General features: G+C 40.4%; 1 protein-coding gene across 4 annotated transcripts in view; it reads right to left on the bottom strand.

The window, feature by feature from the left end:
* The window catches only part of ANK3 (ankyrin 3), a 374,580-nt gene that overhangs the window by 89,583 nt on the left and 265,782 nt on the right, over positions 1–19,215 (bottom strand). For all 4 annotated transcript variants that reach the window (XM_043476896.1, XM_043476897.1, XM_043476898.1 and 1 more), the window contains one exon: positions 3,064–3,170. In XM_043476896.1, the coding sequence (XP_043332831.1) occupies positions 3,064–3,170 (107 nt within the window). The remainder of the gene's footprint in view (positions 1–3,063; positions 3,171–19,215) is intronic.

Below are 19,215 nucleotides of genomic sequence, written 5' to 3'. Positions count from 1 at the left end.
ATAAGCCAATATATAAAACTATTTTGTTAAGTGTGCTTAGAAATTGCCTAGGTCAGATTTGGTTACTAACATTGAAAAAAAAATATGGAAAAATATATACATATATAAATAAATGAAATATATATTATGGGCTTCCCTGGTGGTTCAGACAGTAAAGAATCCACATGCAATATGGGAGACCTAGGTTCGATCCCTGAGTTGGGAAGATCCCCTGGAGGAGGGCATGGCAATCCACACCAATATTCTTGCCTGGAGAATTCCTGTGGCAGAGGAGACTGGTGGGCTACAGTCCATGGGGTCTAAAAGAGTCAGACACAACTGAGTGATAAATTTCATTTATTTATACACATATAAATAAATGAAATATATATTATAGGTATATAATGTATATACATATATACACTGAAGGTGGTGTAAGAAGGTTACCAGTATCAATATAAAAATATCCCAGCTACAGAGAATATCAGAACCAAACGGAAAAACCATGGCTTAGAAGATTTTAATGACAAATTGGAAGAATCTCTTTCTATATATTCTGCATAGCACCCAGCACATAGCTGGGGCTCATTACCAATTATTTATTGTTCTAAGGTTTTCAGCTTTATAGAGCCAAAAGACTGAGGACATATGGGGTAAATGTTAAGCATAATATTGAGTCCTATTATTCAATAAGATCATGAAATACAGCAATTTGTTTTTTAAATTCCTCCCTGGTGGTACAGCAGGTAAAGTGTCTGCCTGCAATGCAGGAGACCTGGGTTCCATCCCCAGGTCAGGAAGATCCCCTGGAGAAGGAAATGGCAACCCCCTCCAGTCCTCTTGCCTGGAAAATTCCATGGATGGAGGAGCCTGCTAGGCTATACAGTCCACGGGATTGCAAACAGTCACACAGGACTGAGCAACTTCACTTCTTACATATTGTATACAAAATAAAATTTCATGCACTATAACTGACAAAAACAAATGGAAAGGTAATACTGAATCATATTCATTGCATCTTATTAATATTTAAACTAAAGCAGGAATTCTACAAATGATTTTAAAACTAACACATGAATGTTTCTAGTTTTAGGAACAGCAGGATGACAAATGCTGATACACTTACAGACACTGACACAATCTGTGGGAAAAATTCACATAAATTAAAAATACAAAAAGGGATGATTCACATAAAAGACACAGTTATCACCTTGAATCATACTGAGGAAGTGGAGAAGAATAGCTGCAAAATAATTTAGAAAGCAAATGGGAAAATTAATGTAAGATAATTAGAAGCAAGCAACAGAAAATGTCAATGATAAGCAAAGGAAAAATAAAAACCACCAGAAAACAAAACCAAGGCATTTGGCATTTGTGGGACAATTTGGAAAAAGATTTGCCTCATATGGCTATGTATAAGCTACTCCATAGACCTGGCATTAGTGAACTAGTTCCAAGTGTATACCAGTGTGTATTCTCCTTTTCAAATAAGCCCAACTAGCTGCTATTACTTTCCTTCCCTGTAGAAGTCTGCTGTCTGCAATGAATTCAAGGGGAAGGAGAGATAAGTTGCCTATTCAAATACTATACTGTGTCCAATGCAGAGGAAAGCTCATTTCTGATTTTCTTATCCTATGATGCCTCAGCTTCTCAATTTACTAAATTAAACCCTTGGACTTTTCTTTCCTATGTAGAGTACAAAGTGTTGGTTCTAGATTTTGGTAACATGGTGGCAATTCACTACACTTGGTTCAAAAAACTCAGTATGTTTGCCCACTGAATGAATGTATTCTGGGTGTTTTATATTTTCTGTCTCAACTCTGACTTTTTTTTTTTTTGCTTTTACAATCTTAGACCCATATACTATAAATCATGTAAATATTTTAAGCAGTTTAAAAATTAATATTACTATAATTAAGAATTTTTCTAATTGAATTAAAGAAATGCAATATTGATGACTCAAAGACCACCATGTAGTTTATAGTTTATAAAGCACTTGCATGTAAATTATTTCTGTTTAAATGACATTGTGGTGACTTGTTTTTTTACAACTGTGATGTTGCAAGCTGTGATTGTGTAAGAACCTTTTAAATAATTTGTAGCATTACTCTGAGCTTAGGACTTTTCCTCTGTAAACCGGGAATAATGATAAAACTTATCTCAGTGTCATTTTAAGGTTGAAATAAATATTAAATAATACATGTGAAAAGATTTAGCACAATGCCAGATATATGACAAGTATTGGCTATGTTAGCCATCACACTTTATTGTAATTCAAAGCAGCAAAAAATACTTCATAAGATATATAAGGCACTTCACATATGTTAATCATAGTTAATTTATTTAATTCAAAATGAATCTGTACTTGTCCTGAATTACAATTAATTTACGGCCTAAACATCAATTTCAGAGGTGAAAATACTTTGAAGTTTTCAAATTATTTCTTTCCCATTTGTATACATATCGATTATCCCAAGTTTTAATTACCTATTAGGCAAAGAACCCAATATCTAAAAATACAGTAATTATCAATTTAGCAGTTGAAGCAGGTCACCTCTTAGCTGCCTGCTGACTAACAGGCAGCAAAGAGGAGCCTCTTTGATGTGGTTTTTACTATAGCTCTTCTGGTGTACACACATTGGTACATTTACTGTTTCTTTTCTTTTAAAAATTCATTTATTTAAAAAACTTTAATACAACTTCATTATAATTTTATTTCAGGAAAATAATATACTCAGAAAAAACATTTGAATAAAGTAAAATGAAATGATTATACTAAAATTTTTTTATTGAAATGCAAAATTAAAGGCCCAAAAGTAGTGCCAGAATAGCCAGGCAATTTTTATGCACCAGCACTTTATTAATTTCCTTTCTAACACTGTGCTTTTGTCAATAAAAACAGATGTGCAGACTTGTCTAGAAAAAAATTTACTAATTATTTACAAATATATGTCACGTATACTCATTAATGAAGTCCTTTAGATCAATATTTCATACATGTGAAACTTGCCAATATGAATTTATAACTGCAAATGATAAATGCAATGTTAATTTAACAGGAGAAGTGACTTTCTGGTTACTTACCCAGAATGAACAGGACTTGAGACAAGATTGACATTGTCCAAGGTATCTGCAGCCCAGCTGTAATGTCTAAGAGAATCTGAGTCAAATTCTCTTGTGAATGTTAGATGCTGAAAAATAAACAATATATTATGTCAGCAACTCACCCAAGACAGTGGTTTCTCTGTACCTATAAAATATACCTGTATGTCTCCATCAGTCCAGATAGTTCAACATTCAAAATAAGCATTTTCTTATAGCCGTCTCTTTTATCCTCAGGTTACCAGTTCCAGGACACCCCTCACCCACCTGTGCCTGTGGATACTAAAATCCAGGGGTGCTCAAGTCCCTTATATAAAATAACCAGTGTCATCAGCGCTTTGCATCCACTGGCCTGACTGTATATTTCTCTATAGGTCTACATTGCAGTTTTAAGAATTAAAAAATAAAGTTCATTGATATGCTGTATTATTTCAGTCTTTTAAGAAACCACTTGAGCAACTGGCATGGCACAAGGAAGATCACAGAAGTAATTCTAACCACGATTTTAAGTACTTCAAAAATCTCTTAAATTAATCCTACAACTGTAAATTTCTTTTCTGAATCTTAAAAAAAAAAAAAAAATCAATCTTGATGACTTCTATTTCCAAGTGGGATAGAGAAGCCCGCAGCAGCCTAGTGCTGTGCTAAGCACACCAGGTAAGTATGGAAATCATCTATCTCTGCAGGCAGCAGAGAATAACTGAGGCGCAAAACTGGAGGACCTGTACTTGGAGAGAAGGTGACCTGCAAAAAGATGAGCTGACTTTTTGTTTCCATTCTTAACTTGAGGGCATTTGTCAATTACCAGTGCGGATGTAATCTGGGTTTTGTGCCTACAGGGGCTACCTGCAGGGGAATACAAAAACCAAAAGAGTTTTGGTGGAGATCTGGGTGGTCTCAAGCACGCTACAGATTTCCATTCAGAACATCTGCTAAATTCTGGGGTGATGCAGAACAGGAAGCTGAAAAACCAACCTGAAAATTTCTGAAAGGCATAGTAGAGCTTTTGGGCAGTTGAGAAAAAGATTCAGAGTTTGAGACTTAGAAGGGGAGGGGCCTCAAAGATCATACCAGAATTTCAAATGAGGACCCTGAAGGGCCAGAGACAGTTCAGAGATTGCCTGAGGCTTATCAGGGCTTCAAACCAGCCTCATTTCAGCAAAATCTTGATTGGATTAGAAGACTCAACCACCCCTGTATTTGCATAGCAGAGAGACTCTTTGAAGGAATATATCATCACTGGGTGTGTCATGTCTATAAACTGGTTTTTAATACATCATGTCCAGCATGCAATGAAAAACTGCCAAGGATGGCCATAGCACATGAACAAAAACAGAAAAAGATACCCAAATATTATAAACAGATCCCAAGGTCATTCTTTTGATCCCAAGGTCATATTTTGAAGGAAGCTTATAAGAACTTTCACTATAGTGATCATAATAACTATGATTAGTATGTTTAAGAAAACAGAAAAGATAGAGAAAATAAATTAAAGTTGGACAATTCAACAGAGCACTGGAATATGTGTAAGAAAGAATCAAATGGGTCTTTGTCCAGTTCTCAGTATAACGTGAGTTCTTGAGTAGACACAACAGAAAACAAGGTTAGTAAACTAGAAGTGTAAGTGGAAAAATATATAAAATGAAGGGTAGATTTAAAAAATTTTATTTTATATTGAACTATAGTTGATTTACAATGCTGTGTTAGTTTCAGGTGTATACTTCAGTGATTCAGTTTTATATATATATATATTTTTTCAGATTCTTTTCCCACATAGATTATTATAGAATATTGAATAGAGTTCTCTGTGCTATAAAAAGTAGGCCCTTGTTGGTTATTTGTTTTAAATATAGTAGTATGTGTATGTGAAGGGTAGATAGTTTAAAAGAATGAAAAATACAGAAAATGGTATGAGACAGAGAACACAGTGAAAGGTTTTAACATATGTGTAATTGGACTCTTAGAAGAAGAAAATAAAGTAGAGGCTAAATCTGAAGACAGAATTGCTAAGAATGTTCCAAATCTGATGAAAGATAGTATTTCACAGACCACAAACAATATCAATCTCACTTTTCATCCTGCTAAAGATCTGCTTTCTATTGAAACCCCAGTAAAACGGAAGTTGAGTGTTAAATCACACACACACACGTACAAAGAGAATAAGAGAACATATCAGCAGAAAAACAAGGATTGGTTGAAAGTCTCTATAAAAGTGATATGATCCTCACAATCCCCTCACTGATTTATCTGTTGCCAAAAAACTAACTGCTCTCCATCATCCTTGGCAGAAAGTTAGAGGCACAGAGACCAGAGGCAAAGATTAGAAGGTTAAAGGCACCATAGTGAAAATGGAGATTACTTGAAAGCTTATATACCAAATGTTCAAACCCAAACTTCTACCTTTACTGGTCTCCCAGAGAGACAGTGAGGGATGGAGCCTCGAGGCTGAAAATGGAGTCTTCTCTGAAATTTTCCAGTGAAATGTTCCAGGTTCATTTCTTTAGTGGAAGTCACAGATGGCAAGTCCTCTACCATGCAGAGTACCCTGTGAGCTTAATACTCAGTCATCAAAAGGTACCCCAAGTCATTGTCTCTGGAGAGAAGAGGCTGAAGGTGTATATGGAGGTTCTTTTAATCCAAATGAGTATGTCTGATAACAAGACATGACTTTTTATTGGTGTGTTTATTTGATAAGTCCTGCAATCAAACTGAACAATAATTTGTAGAGCACTATGTGCAGTCACTATCCTATCCAGATCTTAGGGGAATGCAGAAATGAATGAGGAGCAGCTTTCTCTGCATTCAGCGAGAGAGGACACAGCTGGTGGGTGGGTGTGTGATCAGTGATGTTCATAGGAGTATATAGAACCAGGTTCCTCATCCCTAAAGAGCAATACATCACTTCAGAAAGTGCCCACATTCTTTAAGGTTTAACCAAAGATTAGATGTTGGCATTAGCCTGGCCTCATTTACCAATTTTACTAACTTTTAGAGACCCCAAAGAACTACTGCCCTCCATGCATAGTTGTTTCAATCGTTTCCTGACTCTCTGCGACCCTATGGACTATAGCCCGCAGACTTCTCTGTTCATGGGATTCTCCAGGCAAGAATACTGGAGTGGGTTGCCATGCCCTCTTCCAGGGGATCTTCCTGACCCAGGGATTGAACCCCCATCTCTTGAGTCTTCTGTATTGGCAGGCAGGTTTTTTTTTTACCAGTACTGCCATCTGGGAAGCCCAACTCACCTCCAGAGTAGGGCAAAATATTTAATGTGAAGTAGTGGTGCTGCTTACTCAATTTTTTAGCAAACTAAAATTCCTACATTTGGGGCCTTAAGGTTATTTTCCAAAGGACCCATTTTTTTCAAGCTCTAATAAATAAATAATATCACTCCTCTTTGGTAATTACAGTAAATTATTTACCCTTGGTCCTCTTAGAAACATGCACTGGCGACATTAATTATTGAAACGATCAATTATATCCCACAAAAAGGTAACACTGCCGTCATGCAATATTTATTGAGGGAGGCCCCCTCACTCTCTCCACTCCTAGGAACTCTGTCATAACACAAATGAACCAATGCACACTGAACACAAAGACTTGCTCAAAACAGTTGGCCGTACATCCTCATATTTGTTCCAGTTTTTTTTTCCCACAGAGTTTTGCAGAGGTTTATGGGCAGGCCTAACAATTTTAATAACCGAAATGCAGACAAAAGGCTCTTCTCACAATGCATCCACCGAAATACAAAACAAAGCATGCCATCTGAACCTATGGTTTTTATAGAGATGAGGTGGTAGCTTCATTTCCAAGCTACTTGTCTCTGAATACTTCTTTCTACAGACTGGGCTTCGCTGGTGGCTCAGACAGTAAAGAATCTGCCTGCAATGCGGGGGGCTTGGGTCTGCTCCCTGGGTCGGGAAGATCTCCTGGAGAAGGGAATGGCTACGTTCACTTAAAACGGAAATGTGCTGCTTGAATTGCTTACTTATTTTAATCAACAATATGAATTTCAAAATGTTCTGACACATCACTGTACATGGTACCACAGTACCAGGAAAAACTCTTCTTCCACTTCGTTACTTACAACAGACATTTAAAATGATAAATCAGACACTACATAAATGATGGTTGAAAAAGATGAGCTAGAGGGACTTCCCTGGTAGTCCGATGGTTAAGACTCCATGTTTCCAATGCAGGGCGCATAGGTTCAATCTCTGGTTGGGGGAACTAAGATGCCACATGCCGCGAGGCATAGCCAAAAAATTGAAAAGTAAAGATACCATGCTTATTTGGGAAAAAAAAAAGATGAACTAGAGACGGCTCTCAAACTTCCCACAGCAAGTAGGGGTGTTCCCAGGGCTTAATGAAAAAGCTGGGCTTTAGAGCTGAGTCACAGACTTGGATTTGAAAATCATCTTTGTCATTTGTGAATAGAGAGCACTTTTCCTACTCATAAGCTTTCTATTTTGGAAAGGCAGATCGATTGTGTCACTGAAGGCCTCACCTTGTCCCTTTATATTCACTGTAGCCCTGGAAATGTGGTTTATTTATCTTCATGGAAGATTTGGGAAAGGCAGCTGGGAGGCTCTGCTCAGATGCAGTTTTCACTCCTGTGGGCCTGAGCTTGGTCACAGAGGATAGCCACCTGCTTTGTTCCCCTACGCAGAACTTCATGAGGGGGCTACCTGTCCCGGGTCACTGATGCTGGCCACTGGGTAGGGCTCTGCCCAGGGGTTCAGTTACCAAGGCCCACTTGGGTCAGATACTCAGCCAACCCTCAAGCTGGCCTCCACCAGGAATGAAGGAGATATTTTGCCTTTGCCTTTTCTTTTTCTTTAATTACTGGAAGCCCCCTTGGAGATGCCCCAACACTACTTGCTGGTTTTAAGATCCTTAGAATGTTTCTTAACTTTTCTCGGTCTAAGTTCCCTTATTTTCAAATTGATGACTGGTTGATATGAAGATTAAGTGAAAATGTACACCTGAGATCAGGCACCAAGGCCAGTGTTGGTATGGTACAGTCGTTTCTACTTTGCAAAGACTTTCAAAGTACATATGTATAGTTGCTTCTATTTTTCCTTTCTTTTTTGAAAGTCACTTCTGCTTTTCAAAGGACTTTTATTTATATGAGCCCATTTGTTAAAATCTGATAATGTGTGGAGAAAACATGGCAAAAACAATTTCCAGTGCTAGGAGTGGCCCTTTACAATGACAGACACAGGATGCCTAAATTAAATCAACAGAGCCCATTCAGTTGGAAGAACGTATCTTCTAAATGCCTTAGTCTTATTTAAATTTCTATGTTAACAGCAACTCTATCAACTCAGTGTTAAGGACTGTTCTAGGCCTTTACATTCATGTGTTGTTTGAATCCTTAGGACCGAGTAGCCTCAGGAGGTAATATTACACCATTTTACAGTTGAGGAAACTGAGGTTCAGAGAGGGACTTCAAGAAATTGATAATACAAAGTATTTACTCAGTACTTAGAACACTATGTTAAGGAAAAGTTCACACTGACTTTAGACCTTTTACTCCCCAAGTCTAAAATGATTATGATTAAGCACATCATTTTTCATTTTGGAAGTGATGTCAAGGATACTATTAAAATCAAAATGCACATTATTCAATAGAGTCTAAAGCCTGACTAATGATATCACTGTCTCCAAGAGCTTCATACTTTCCCAAAATAGTTTCTCACCAGCCATATTTATCAGAGCAAAGAGGAGAACAAGTACACACTGGCCTCACCAATGAGGATGCACCCAAATGCCCAGGACTGGAAATAAATGTGCAGGCATGGAAGAAAAGAGTCAGGAGAAAAGAAAGTATTTGCAAGGAAAAGAAAGAGAAATCCAATTAACTCCAATATCGGCTAATTCTCCAGGCTGCAGACTGTCAGACCGTCACCCCCAGTGTCAGATGACACCAGGTAAGGTCTGTCAGCTTGGCTGCCCCTGGCAGAAGGCCGTCCTGTAGATGAACTGGTGGTCTGAATACTGCTAATGTGAATGGCACCAGGTAAAGCTCACAGCAACAGGTCACAGGCAAAACCCAGTGCATCTAATCAGAAAACCTGTAAACATGATCTAGTTGAGAAACAGCTGGATGAAGTAAGCAGCCTGGGCACCCGGGAAAACACAAGCTTGTCAAAAGTCAATACCCAGCTCTTAGTGGCTTTAGCAGTTACCCAAGGATAACTTCAGCCTACAGCCACATGTCAAACAGGGCCAGGGCAGGGCAACCCACATGGGCGTCAGATTCCCTAGACCCAGAATAGATGATTGGCTTTGAGGTGGGCTGCCTCACTTCATGGCCCATGAATGGCAAGTCAGAAACCCTCACTGAACCTCCATTTCTGCATCAGAGTAGTGGTGGATAATGTTAACTGTCCCAACTCACTGTGAGAATGCAATGACCTAAGTGGTGTGAAAATGATGTGAAAATTCTAAATTGCGAGGTAAACAAAAACACAGATAATAATAATCCTGATACTCCCCGATCTTTTATATTTGAATCTATTTCTTAAATTTATGTTAACATTGCAGCCCCTTGTGTAGCTTTTTAGGCTGGCATATGTTTTTATTAGACTATAGGGAGTAGCCTGCTGGATTAACAAACATTAAGTGGCATTTTGGTCACGACAAATTCTGGTCTAAACATCAACTCTTCCAGGTGAACATGCTTCACTCAGGCTGCCATACGTTGCTTATAACAGTGGCACTGTGGCCTAAGGGCGGCAGCAGAAGGGACTCAGGTAGTCAGCAGATCTGTTTTATTCTCAGCTGGACCACCAACCATCACCTAATGTGACAATGGGCAAGTAAAACACTCCTTTCAGCCCCAGGCTCTTTGTCTGTGATGCAACAATGATAATACCTAGTCCATAAGGTGGCTGAATACATGGAATTAGGTGACGCATTTAATAAAAGGAATGGTAGGTGCTGCCCTGATTATTATAATTATTGTGACCTATGGCATATACTGAATGAAATGGAAAACTGTTGAAATACACAGTAGGTCTGTTTCGACATCAACCACAACTACCCGGAAATATTTTTTAAAGAAATGGATAGAGAAGATTGTGGCAAAGTGGGATATTGCTTAGCCATAAAAAGGAACGAAACTGTGCCATTCACAGAGATGTGCATGGACCTAGAGACTGTCACACAGACTGAAGTAAATCAGAAAGGGAAAACAAATATTGTATAGTAATGCATGTGTTTGGAATCTAGAAAACGGTACAGATGATCTTACTTGCAAAGCAGAAATAGAGACACAGATGTAGAAAACAAATGAATGGATACCAAGGGGGAAAGGGGAAGAACTGGGAGATTGGGATTGACATATATACGCTACTGTGCATAAAATGGGTAACTAATGAGAACCTAGTGTACAGCACAGGGAACTCTACCTAATGCTCTGTGGTGATTTAAATGAGAAGGAAATCCAAAAAAGAAGGGATATATGTATTTTTTAAAAGAGAAAGAAATGGATTCCATCTTAAAACAAGTCTAATTCATAGTAACAGAGGCTAGACTGGTGGTTACCGTAGACTGGGGTCAGGGGCGGTGGAGGAAAAGAGGAGATATTGATCAAAGGGAATAAATTTTCAGTTATAAGATGAATAAATTCTGGAAACCTGAAGCACAGCACAATGACTGCAATGAATAAAAATGTATCAAACACTTGAAATTTGCTAAGAGAGTAGATCTCCAGTGTTCTCACCACACAGCAAAAAACGGTAGTTATGGGAGGTGATGGATGTGTTAATTAGCTTGACCATGGACACCATTTCACAATGCAGATATATTTCAAAACATCATGTACACCTTATAAATGGATTCCATAAAAGAAAAACTGATTGAAGCAGAAAAATAAAAATTAAGAGCTTACTAAACCGGGTCTTTTTCTAAAGTATTTCTTTTCTAGAAATCTTATTACCCATAAGACTTATTTGAGACTAGAATACAAACCATAGTGAAGTTGCATTCTAAGGATTTCCAAATCAGATTGATTTTAAGCAAATTTAGCAACCACTTTAACAACAGAAGGTGAGTCAAGGTCAGCATAGAAGCTGAGAATGTTAATACATCAACATCCGGCTCAAGACGTCTAAATGAACTGTACTATCTTAAGTTACAACACCAAACTCTGCCTTAAAAGAAAAAAGCCTGTAATCTTGCTGACCAATCTGTGAGAGGTGTTGAGTGGGCCACCTGAGTAATGCTGGCAAAGCACTTTGAAGAGGAAAAAGCAGTACATTAAACATCACTAGTTGAAGGTGCTTATCTTTTAAGGACTATCTCTAGCAAATTTTTAATCCCAGGCTGGTGGCCTTCTGCCACCAGGTACATTTGTGAGAGCCCTTTAGAAATTAGCTTAAAGGAAAGGAACAGTCAAGTTAATCTGCTGATGGAGGAGGGAGTGGGCAGGCAGGGGTAGAATGGGGTTGGCAGGGACAGTGGGGAACATTAGCATAACCAGCCTTTTGGGTTGGGCATTTTTCTCCCTTTCTATTACTGAGATCATGGAAAGGGCGTAGGTCTTAAATAAATAAATGTGAATTTCTCCCAAACAACTCTCCAATTCACATATTCCTTGCTAATACATCAAGTTGTGCACAACACAGTATATGGCTAAGGATACATGAAACCATCGTCAGCCTCACAGAAGACCAAGTCCAGCTCAAAGGATCTGGAATCCTAGGTGGGGAGATAAATGAGAAGAGTTAGGGGGTGGACAGTGTGACAACTGCCTCCAGGTATGGGGAGGCTACTGGGAGGCCTCCAGCACTGACTCCAGAACGATCTTCACAGGGACCCAACAGCCAGTATAACTGTTCACATATTGGTATAGTTACACCTTCTAAACTGGTCACCACTGGAAGCTCTGCTACTAGCCCCCTTAGACACAAAGACTGTGGGCAAACCAGTTCTGAAGAAGGAAGTCTGCAAGTTGAGAGCAACCTAATTGGAGACGGACAGGGCCCTGTTGCTGCCCCATTTTTCTCTTTTTGTAGATGCATGTCTACAACCTCAGATATGCAGATGATACTACTCTAATGGCAGAAAGCCAAGAGGAACTAAAGAGCCTCTTGATGAATTGGAAAGAGGAGAGTGAAAAAGCTGGCTTAAAACTCAGCATTCAAAAAACTAAGATCATGGCATTTGGTCCCATTACTTCATGGCAATTAGATGGGGAAAATGTGGAAACAGTGACAGATTTTATTTTGGGGAGGGCTTCAAAATCACTGCAGACTGTGACTGCAGCCATGAAATTAAAAGATACTTTGGCAGAAAGGCTATGACAAATCTAGACAGCGTATTAAAAAGCACAGATATCATTGTGCTGACAAAGGTCCTTATAGTCAAAGCTATGGTTTTTCCAGTAGTCCTATAGTGATGTGAGAGGTGGGCCATAAAGAAGGCTGAGTGCTGAAGAATTGATGCTTTTGAATTGTGATGCTGGAGAAGACTTTTGAGAGTCCCTTGGACAGCAAGGAGATCAAACCAGTCAATTCTAAAGGAAATTAACTCTGAATACTCACTGGAAAGACTGATGCTGATGAAGCTGGAACTCTAATACCACCTGATACAAAGAAACGACTCTTTGGAAAAGGTCTTTTGGAAAAGATCCTGATGCTGGGAAGGATTGAGGGCAGGCAGGAGCAGAAGGGGACAACAAAGGATGAGATGGTTGGATGGCATCACCAACTCAATGAACATGAGTTTGAGCAGACTCTGGGAGATAGTGAAGGACAGGGAAGCCTGGTACACTGCAGTCCATGGGGTTGCAAAGAGTTGGACACGACTTAGTGACTAAACAACAACAACAACAGATGCACGGCATCTGTGTCTACAGAACCAAAAGGAAATGAAAGGTTTTGTTAGAGATCATCTGGCAAAGAACTCCTTTCTCTATTTTTTGACCTTGCTGAGCAGCTTGTAGAATATTAGTTCCCTAACTAGGGATCAAACCTGGGCTCCCAGAACTGGAAGCACAAAATCCTAACCACTGGACTGACAACGAGTTCCCTCATTTTATTTTTATTTAGTTAAAATTAGATTTATTCCTGGAAAGAAAGCATAAACTAACATAATCTCAAGGTTGAACTGCACTTTGAGGTGGCTAGAAGACTTTCTACGCTGCCCTTGATAGGTGGTTGTTCAGGCCGGATTTGACCATTACCAATAGCCAGCATTCAGCATTCCAGAAAAACATTTACTTTTGCTTCATTGATTACACCAAAGCCTTTCACTATGTAGGTCACAACAAACTGGAAAATTCTTCATGAGATGGAAATACCAGACCACCTGACCTGCCTCCTAAGAAATCTGTATGCAGGTCAAGAAGCCACAGTTAGAACTGGACATGGAAAAACAGACTGATTCCAAATTGGGAAGGGAGTATGACACGGATGTATATTGTCACGCTGCTAATTTAACTTCTATGCATGTGAAATGCCAGGCTGGATGAAGCACAAGCTGGAATCAAGACTGACGGGAGAACTATCAATAACCTCAGATGTGCAGATGACACCACCCTTATGGCAGAAAGCAAGGAAAAACTTAAGAGCCTCTTGATGAAAGTGAAAGAGGAGAGTGGAAAAGTTGGCGTAAAACTCAACATTCAAAAAGCTAAGATCATGGCATCCAGTCTCATCACTTCATGGCAAATAGATGGGGAAACAATGGGAACAGGGAGAGACTTTATTTTCCTGGGCTCCAAAATCACTGCAGATGGTGACTGTAGTCATGAAATTAAAAGATGCTTGCTCCTTGGAAGAAAAGCTATGACCAACCTAGACAGCATATTAAAAAGCAGAGACATTGCTGACAAAGGTCCATCTAGTCAAAGCTATGGTTTTTCCCGTAGTCATGTACTGATGTGAGAATCGGACTATAAAGAAAGCTGAGCGCCAAAGAATTGATACTTTTGTACTGCGGTGTTGGAGAAGACCCCTGAGAGTCCCTTGGACTGCAAGGAGATCCAACCAGTCCATCCTAAAGGAAATCAGTCCTGAATATTCACTGGAAGGACTGATGCTGAAGCTGAAACTCCAATACTTTGGCCACCTGATGCGAAGAACTGACTCATTTGAAAAGCCCCTGATGCTGGGAAAGATTGAAGGCAGGAGGAGAAGGGGATGACAGAGGGTGAGACAGTTGGATGGAATTACCGACTCGATGGACATGAATTTGAGCAAGCTCTGGGAGTTGGTGATGGACAGGGAAGCCTGGCATGCTGCAGTCCATGGGATCACAAAGAGTCAGACACGACTGAATGACTGAACTGAACTGAATAGCCAGCATATTAGTGAGGACAGAAGCCCAAATTAAACTGGCTTAAAATGCTCCAGGGGTTGGGGGCAGGTTGAGATTAATGTACTGGTTTATATAATGGGAAAGTCTGGGTGGTGCAACATCAGGCATGACTGGATCTAGCTACTGCCCAAAAGATGGTAGGAATCGTTCATCTTCATGCTCCATCTCTAGCCCCCTTTGGGTTTATGTCACCGTTCAGCTTAGCAACCCCAAATGCTGCACAAACTCTCTTTAGGCCGGCTGAGATTTTATATTTCACCCTGATGTAGTCTTTATAATCCAGGACAAGGAATTCTCTGAATAGCCAGAACTGAGGCCCACCCTTGTAGGAGAGGAGAGGGAGGAATTCAACCCCTTCTAAATGACACCAGGTGGCGCTAGTGGTAAAGAACCCGTCTGCCAATGCAGGCGACATAAGAGACGTGGGTTTGATCCCTGGATCAGGAAGATATCCTGCAGGAGGGCATGGCAACCCACTGCAGTATTCTTGCCTGGAGAATTCCATGGACAGAGGGGCCTAGCAGTCGACAGGGTCATAAAAAGGCGAACATGACTGAAGTGACAGAACACAGCAGGCATGAGTAAAGGTATAGGCGTAGGAGAATCAGACGCCGTCACCGCCGTCTAAAGAGAGTGGGCTGGGAATTCTAATTTCTGCTCTTATTCCATCTTTTAATAACTACCAGAAATCACACTGATTTAAATGTTTCTGCCTACAGTACACATCCCAACAACTTTTAGGGTCATTCAAAGGAAGTGTAATTAACTGGGTAACCTGCACAATATTTTTAGACCACTATTACCTTCTGCTTCATATCTATGTAAAGGTCAACTATTTCCGTTCCTTTAATGATGCCTTCTATGCCCTAATTTTTAGTATAGTCATTTTCTCCATAATTTTCATAACTTGTTGCTGAATATAAACTGGAAATGTTGTCAGTTCCTTTTAAAGCACATTCAATAAGAACTTATTACTAGAATTAGAAACAAGCATAATAAAGAACATGTGTCTAAATATAATCTTTCATGCCAAAAAAAAAGTGAATGCAGAGGACGGCACCACACCCATGTTAAGAATACTGACAGTGTGAGATCCTGGAGGGCAGAGTGCAGTGGGATTAGCTAACTCCCTTCCCAGGTGGAGCAGTGCAGACTGAGTGGAGTGGTATTAAATATTATGTATATCCGAGTCACTCTGCCGTACAGAGGGAATGAAAGCAACACTGTAAATCAACTAGACTTCAATAAAACTTCCTTTAAATAAAGAAGGCAAAAAGAAGGCAACATAGGGCCGTATGGCTAGTGACTCTGCCATTCATTAGCTGTGTCCCCTGGGGTGAGTTACTTCAGCTGCTTGTACCTCAATTTCTTCATCTTTCTCAACTTCTTTTAATTTTTTCTGTAAATTAATTTTTATTAGAGTATAGTTGCTTTACAGTGTTGTGTTAGTTTCTGCTGACAGCCAAGTGAATCAGCTATATGTTTACACGATCCCTTCTTTTTGGGATTTCCCTCCCATTTAGGCCACCACTACATGTGACTCTTGATTGCAAAGTGAAGGGAAGGTAAAGGAATGTAGAGTTCCTGGATAACCCAGTATCACAGTACAGAAGAGTCCACTCTTGATATCCATAGGGGGATTACGTGGTTCATGGACTAATCATGACTAAGACCCAGCAGGGCATGGGGATGGCTTCCTTCTCCCAACTCTGCTCCTCAGCTCTGGCCTCCACACCTGCCCTCATATCTGCACAGGTTTTCAGGAACCTGGGGTGGCAGGCCTGTGCTAACCATCCTGGGTCTCATCTCCACTTTAACTGTGGTTAATGTGCAAACTGATTAATCAGCAGCCGGATAATAAAGAGGCAACTGTGCCTTGTATGGGTGAGCTCTACCGTTGCAAAAAAAAAAAAAACAAGAAGTTCACGGTGAGTTAATTTTTATTCATTTTTCACCTTTACTTGTCAAAGCAACTTTAACTGGGCAATGATAGGGCAGTTTTAAATCTTACACTAAGTCATATATCACTGCTTTAGGAATTATAAATATTTAAGATTCCTTACATGCCTTCAGACAAAATCAACACCATGGAGAAACTCCATTATAAAATTTTACACATGCAGATTTTGAGACATGATAGACATAAACTAATATTTTTTTGTCACTTAATTCTAACAAAGTGTTTAAATGCACTTCTGAAGTAAATGCTTCTCATGAATTGTGCCCAGTGTAACTAGACTCTTCCCTCTGAAATAAAGCCAGTCTTTTGAGGAATTAGTCTTTTCTTTCTCTTCTGTAATAAATGAGACATTAGGGACTAAGTAAGTTGCTATACCTCTTTCAGAATTTGTCCTCCCCTTTCCTCCAAATTCTTATTTTATTTTATACAAATAAAAGAGTTGAAAAAGCTGTATAAGGAATACTTATAGACACTCAACGTAGATTCAACAGTTGAGCATTTTGTCATATTTGATTTTCTTCTCTCTCTCCATGCAAATACATTTTTGGCTGAACCATTTGAAAATAGCTGACTTAAACATTACTTCATTATTTAAAATTTCAACATGCATACCCCTGGAAGAGAGATATTCCCCTATATAGCTTCAATACTATTATCACTGCTAGGAAAATGAACACTAATTTCCTAACAGTATAGCCAGTATGTTTTCAAATGCCACCAACTGTCCCTAAAATGTCTTTATGCCATTTGTTTCTTTTTTCCAAGTCTCCAGTAAATTTATCCTGGAGTCAAGTGATGTGTTCATTAAACGTGCTAGTTCCATGAGAAATGCCTGTCAGACCACAGATTCCCTGTCACCATTAAAGAAAGCAACTATCTGCTTCCGCAGTTAGGAACTTAATAATTATTAGTAAAAAATTTTAAGGTATCCTAAGCTTGCCTTTCTTCTGACTGGTCTATAGCAGGGTTTGCGATGTCCAGAGGTCTTGTTGAAACTGGAGCAGCAACAAACTATACAAAAGAACACCAGCTTCACCTCAAACGTTCTCTCTAGCCTTCATTTCTTTTTCACAAATCCTTCATTCTGAGTAAACGCTGCCCCACCCTTCTACCTGATTAAGTAGATCTTGGTAGTAGTTAGCAGGGAGTGGTGTGAGAATGCTCAGAAGCCTGTTTGTAGGCTTGTAGCATTGCAAACATCTGCATTTTCCTTAAGGCAGACAGGCAGAAACTGAGAGACTGATAACTACGGTGGTAAAAGGGGTGGTCATGGTGGTGGAGGTGATGGTGGTGGGGATGGGGTCATGGGGTGGTGGAGGTGATGGTGGTGGGGATGGGGTCATGGTGGTGGAGGTGATGGTGGTGGGGATGGGGTCATGGGGTGGTGGAGGTATGGTGGTGGGGATGGGGTCATGGTGGTGGAGGTGATGTGGTGGGATGGGGTCATGGGGTGGTGGAAGGTGATGGTGGCGGGGATGGGGTCATGGGTGGTGGAGGTGATGGTGGCAGGCCAGGGGTCATGGTGGTGGAGGTGATGGGTGGGTCAAATGGGGTCATGGGGTGGTGGAGGTGATCGGTGGCAGTAATGGGGTCATGGGGTGGTGGAGGTGATCGCGTGGCGCGGGATGGGGCATGGGGTGGTGGATGGGAGGTGAGGTGATGGTGGCGGGGAATCGGGTCATGGGGTCGGTGGAGGTGATGGTGGTGGGGATGGGGTCATGGGGTGGTGGAGGTGATGGTGGTGGGGATGGGGTCATGGGGGTGGTGGAGGTGATGGTGGCGGGGATGGGGTCATGGGGTGGTGGAGGTGATGGTGGTGGGGATGGGGTCATGGGGTGGTGGAGGTGATGGTGGCGGGGATGGGGTCATGGGGTGGTGGAGGTGATGGTGGTGGGGATGGGGTCATGGGGTGGTGGAGGTGATGGTGGTGGGGATGGGGTCATGGGGTGGTGGAGGTGATGGTGGCAGTAATGGGGTCATGGTGGTGGAGGTGATGGTGGTGAACTCATGGTGATAATGGTGGTGGTGGCCTCCATTTCAGGCCCTTGCCCCTAAACAATTATATATTCAGAAATATAAACCATAATTAGATTCAGTGGAGGATCTGTTATTCCATTATAAAACTAGGCACATGTGTTATATAACAGCCAAGTGTTCAAGGACTCTCCTTTCACTTGAAACTTTGCAAGTTCTGTGGGGTTCTCTTAGAGCGTAGAGAATTTCAGCTATTTCTATACTCAGAAGTGTTATCAATATACCCACTAATATATTTCATTTCAGTTGGGAACATAAAGAGATCAGAATCACCCAACTAGGAGAATGACCACAGCCAACCAAGCATAAAGTTCTTCAGAAAACCACAACCTAGGCTACACTTTATACCTAAGAGCTTAGCTTCATTATTTGAGACAAGTGCCTTCTCTGGTGCTAACACCCACTTAAATTATGGCATGCACCTATAATCATTCTACAAATGGTGTTTTGTTTGACCAAACACTGAATAGCCATTGTAGTCATCTTTGTAAGGCCTGCTTGCTAAGAATGCTCTAGAGAGTATAAAAGTGTTAAAATATGTACTGTGGGTGCTTCCCTGGTGGCTCAGTGGTAAAGATTCTGCCTGCCAATGTGGGAGACACGAGTTTGATCCTTGAGCCAGGAAGATCCCAGAGCATGCTGTGAGCAGCTAAGAACCACAGCTACTGAAGACCACACAACCTGGAGCCCATGGTCCTCAAGAGAAGTTACTGCAATGAGAAGCCTGTGCATGGCATCTAGAGATTAGCCCCCACTCACTGAAGCCAGAGAAAAGCCCACACATCAACGATGACCCAGCACAGCCAAAAATA

Source organism: Cervus canadensis, chromosome 8 (assembly GCF_019320065.1).
Source record: "Cervus canadensis isolate Bull #8, Minnesota chromosome 8, ASM1932006v1, whole genome shotgun sequence".
NCBI lineage: Eukaryota > Metazoa > Chordata > Mammalia > Artiodactyla > Cervidae > Cervus > Cervus canadensis.
Note: the sequence above shows the minus strand (reverse complement) of the source record. Positions and strands in the feature narration are given on the sequence as shown.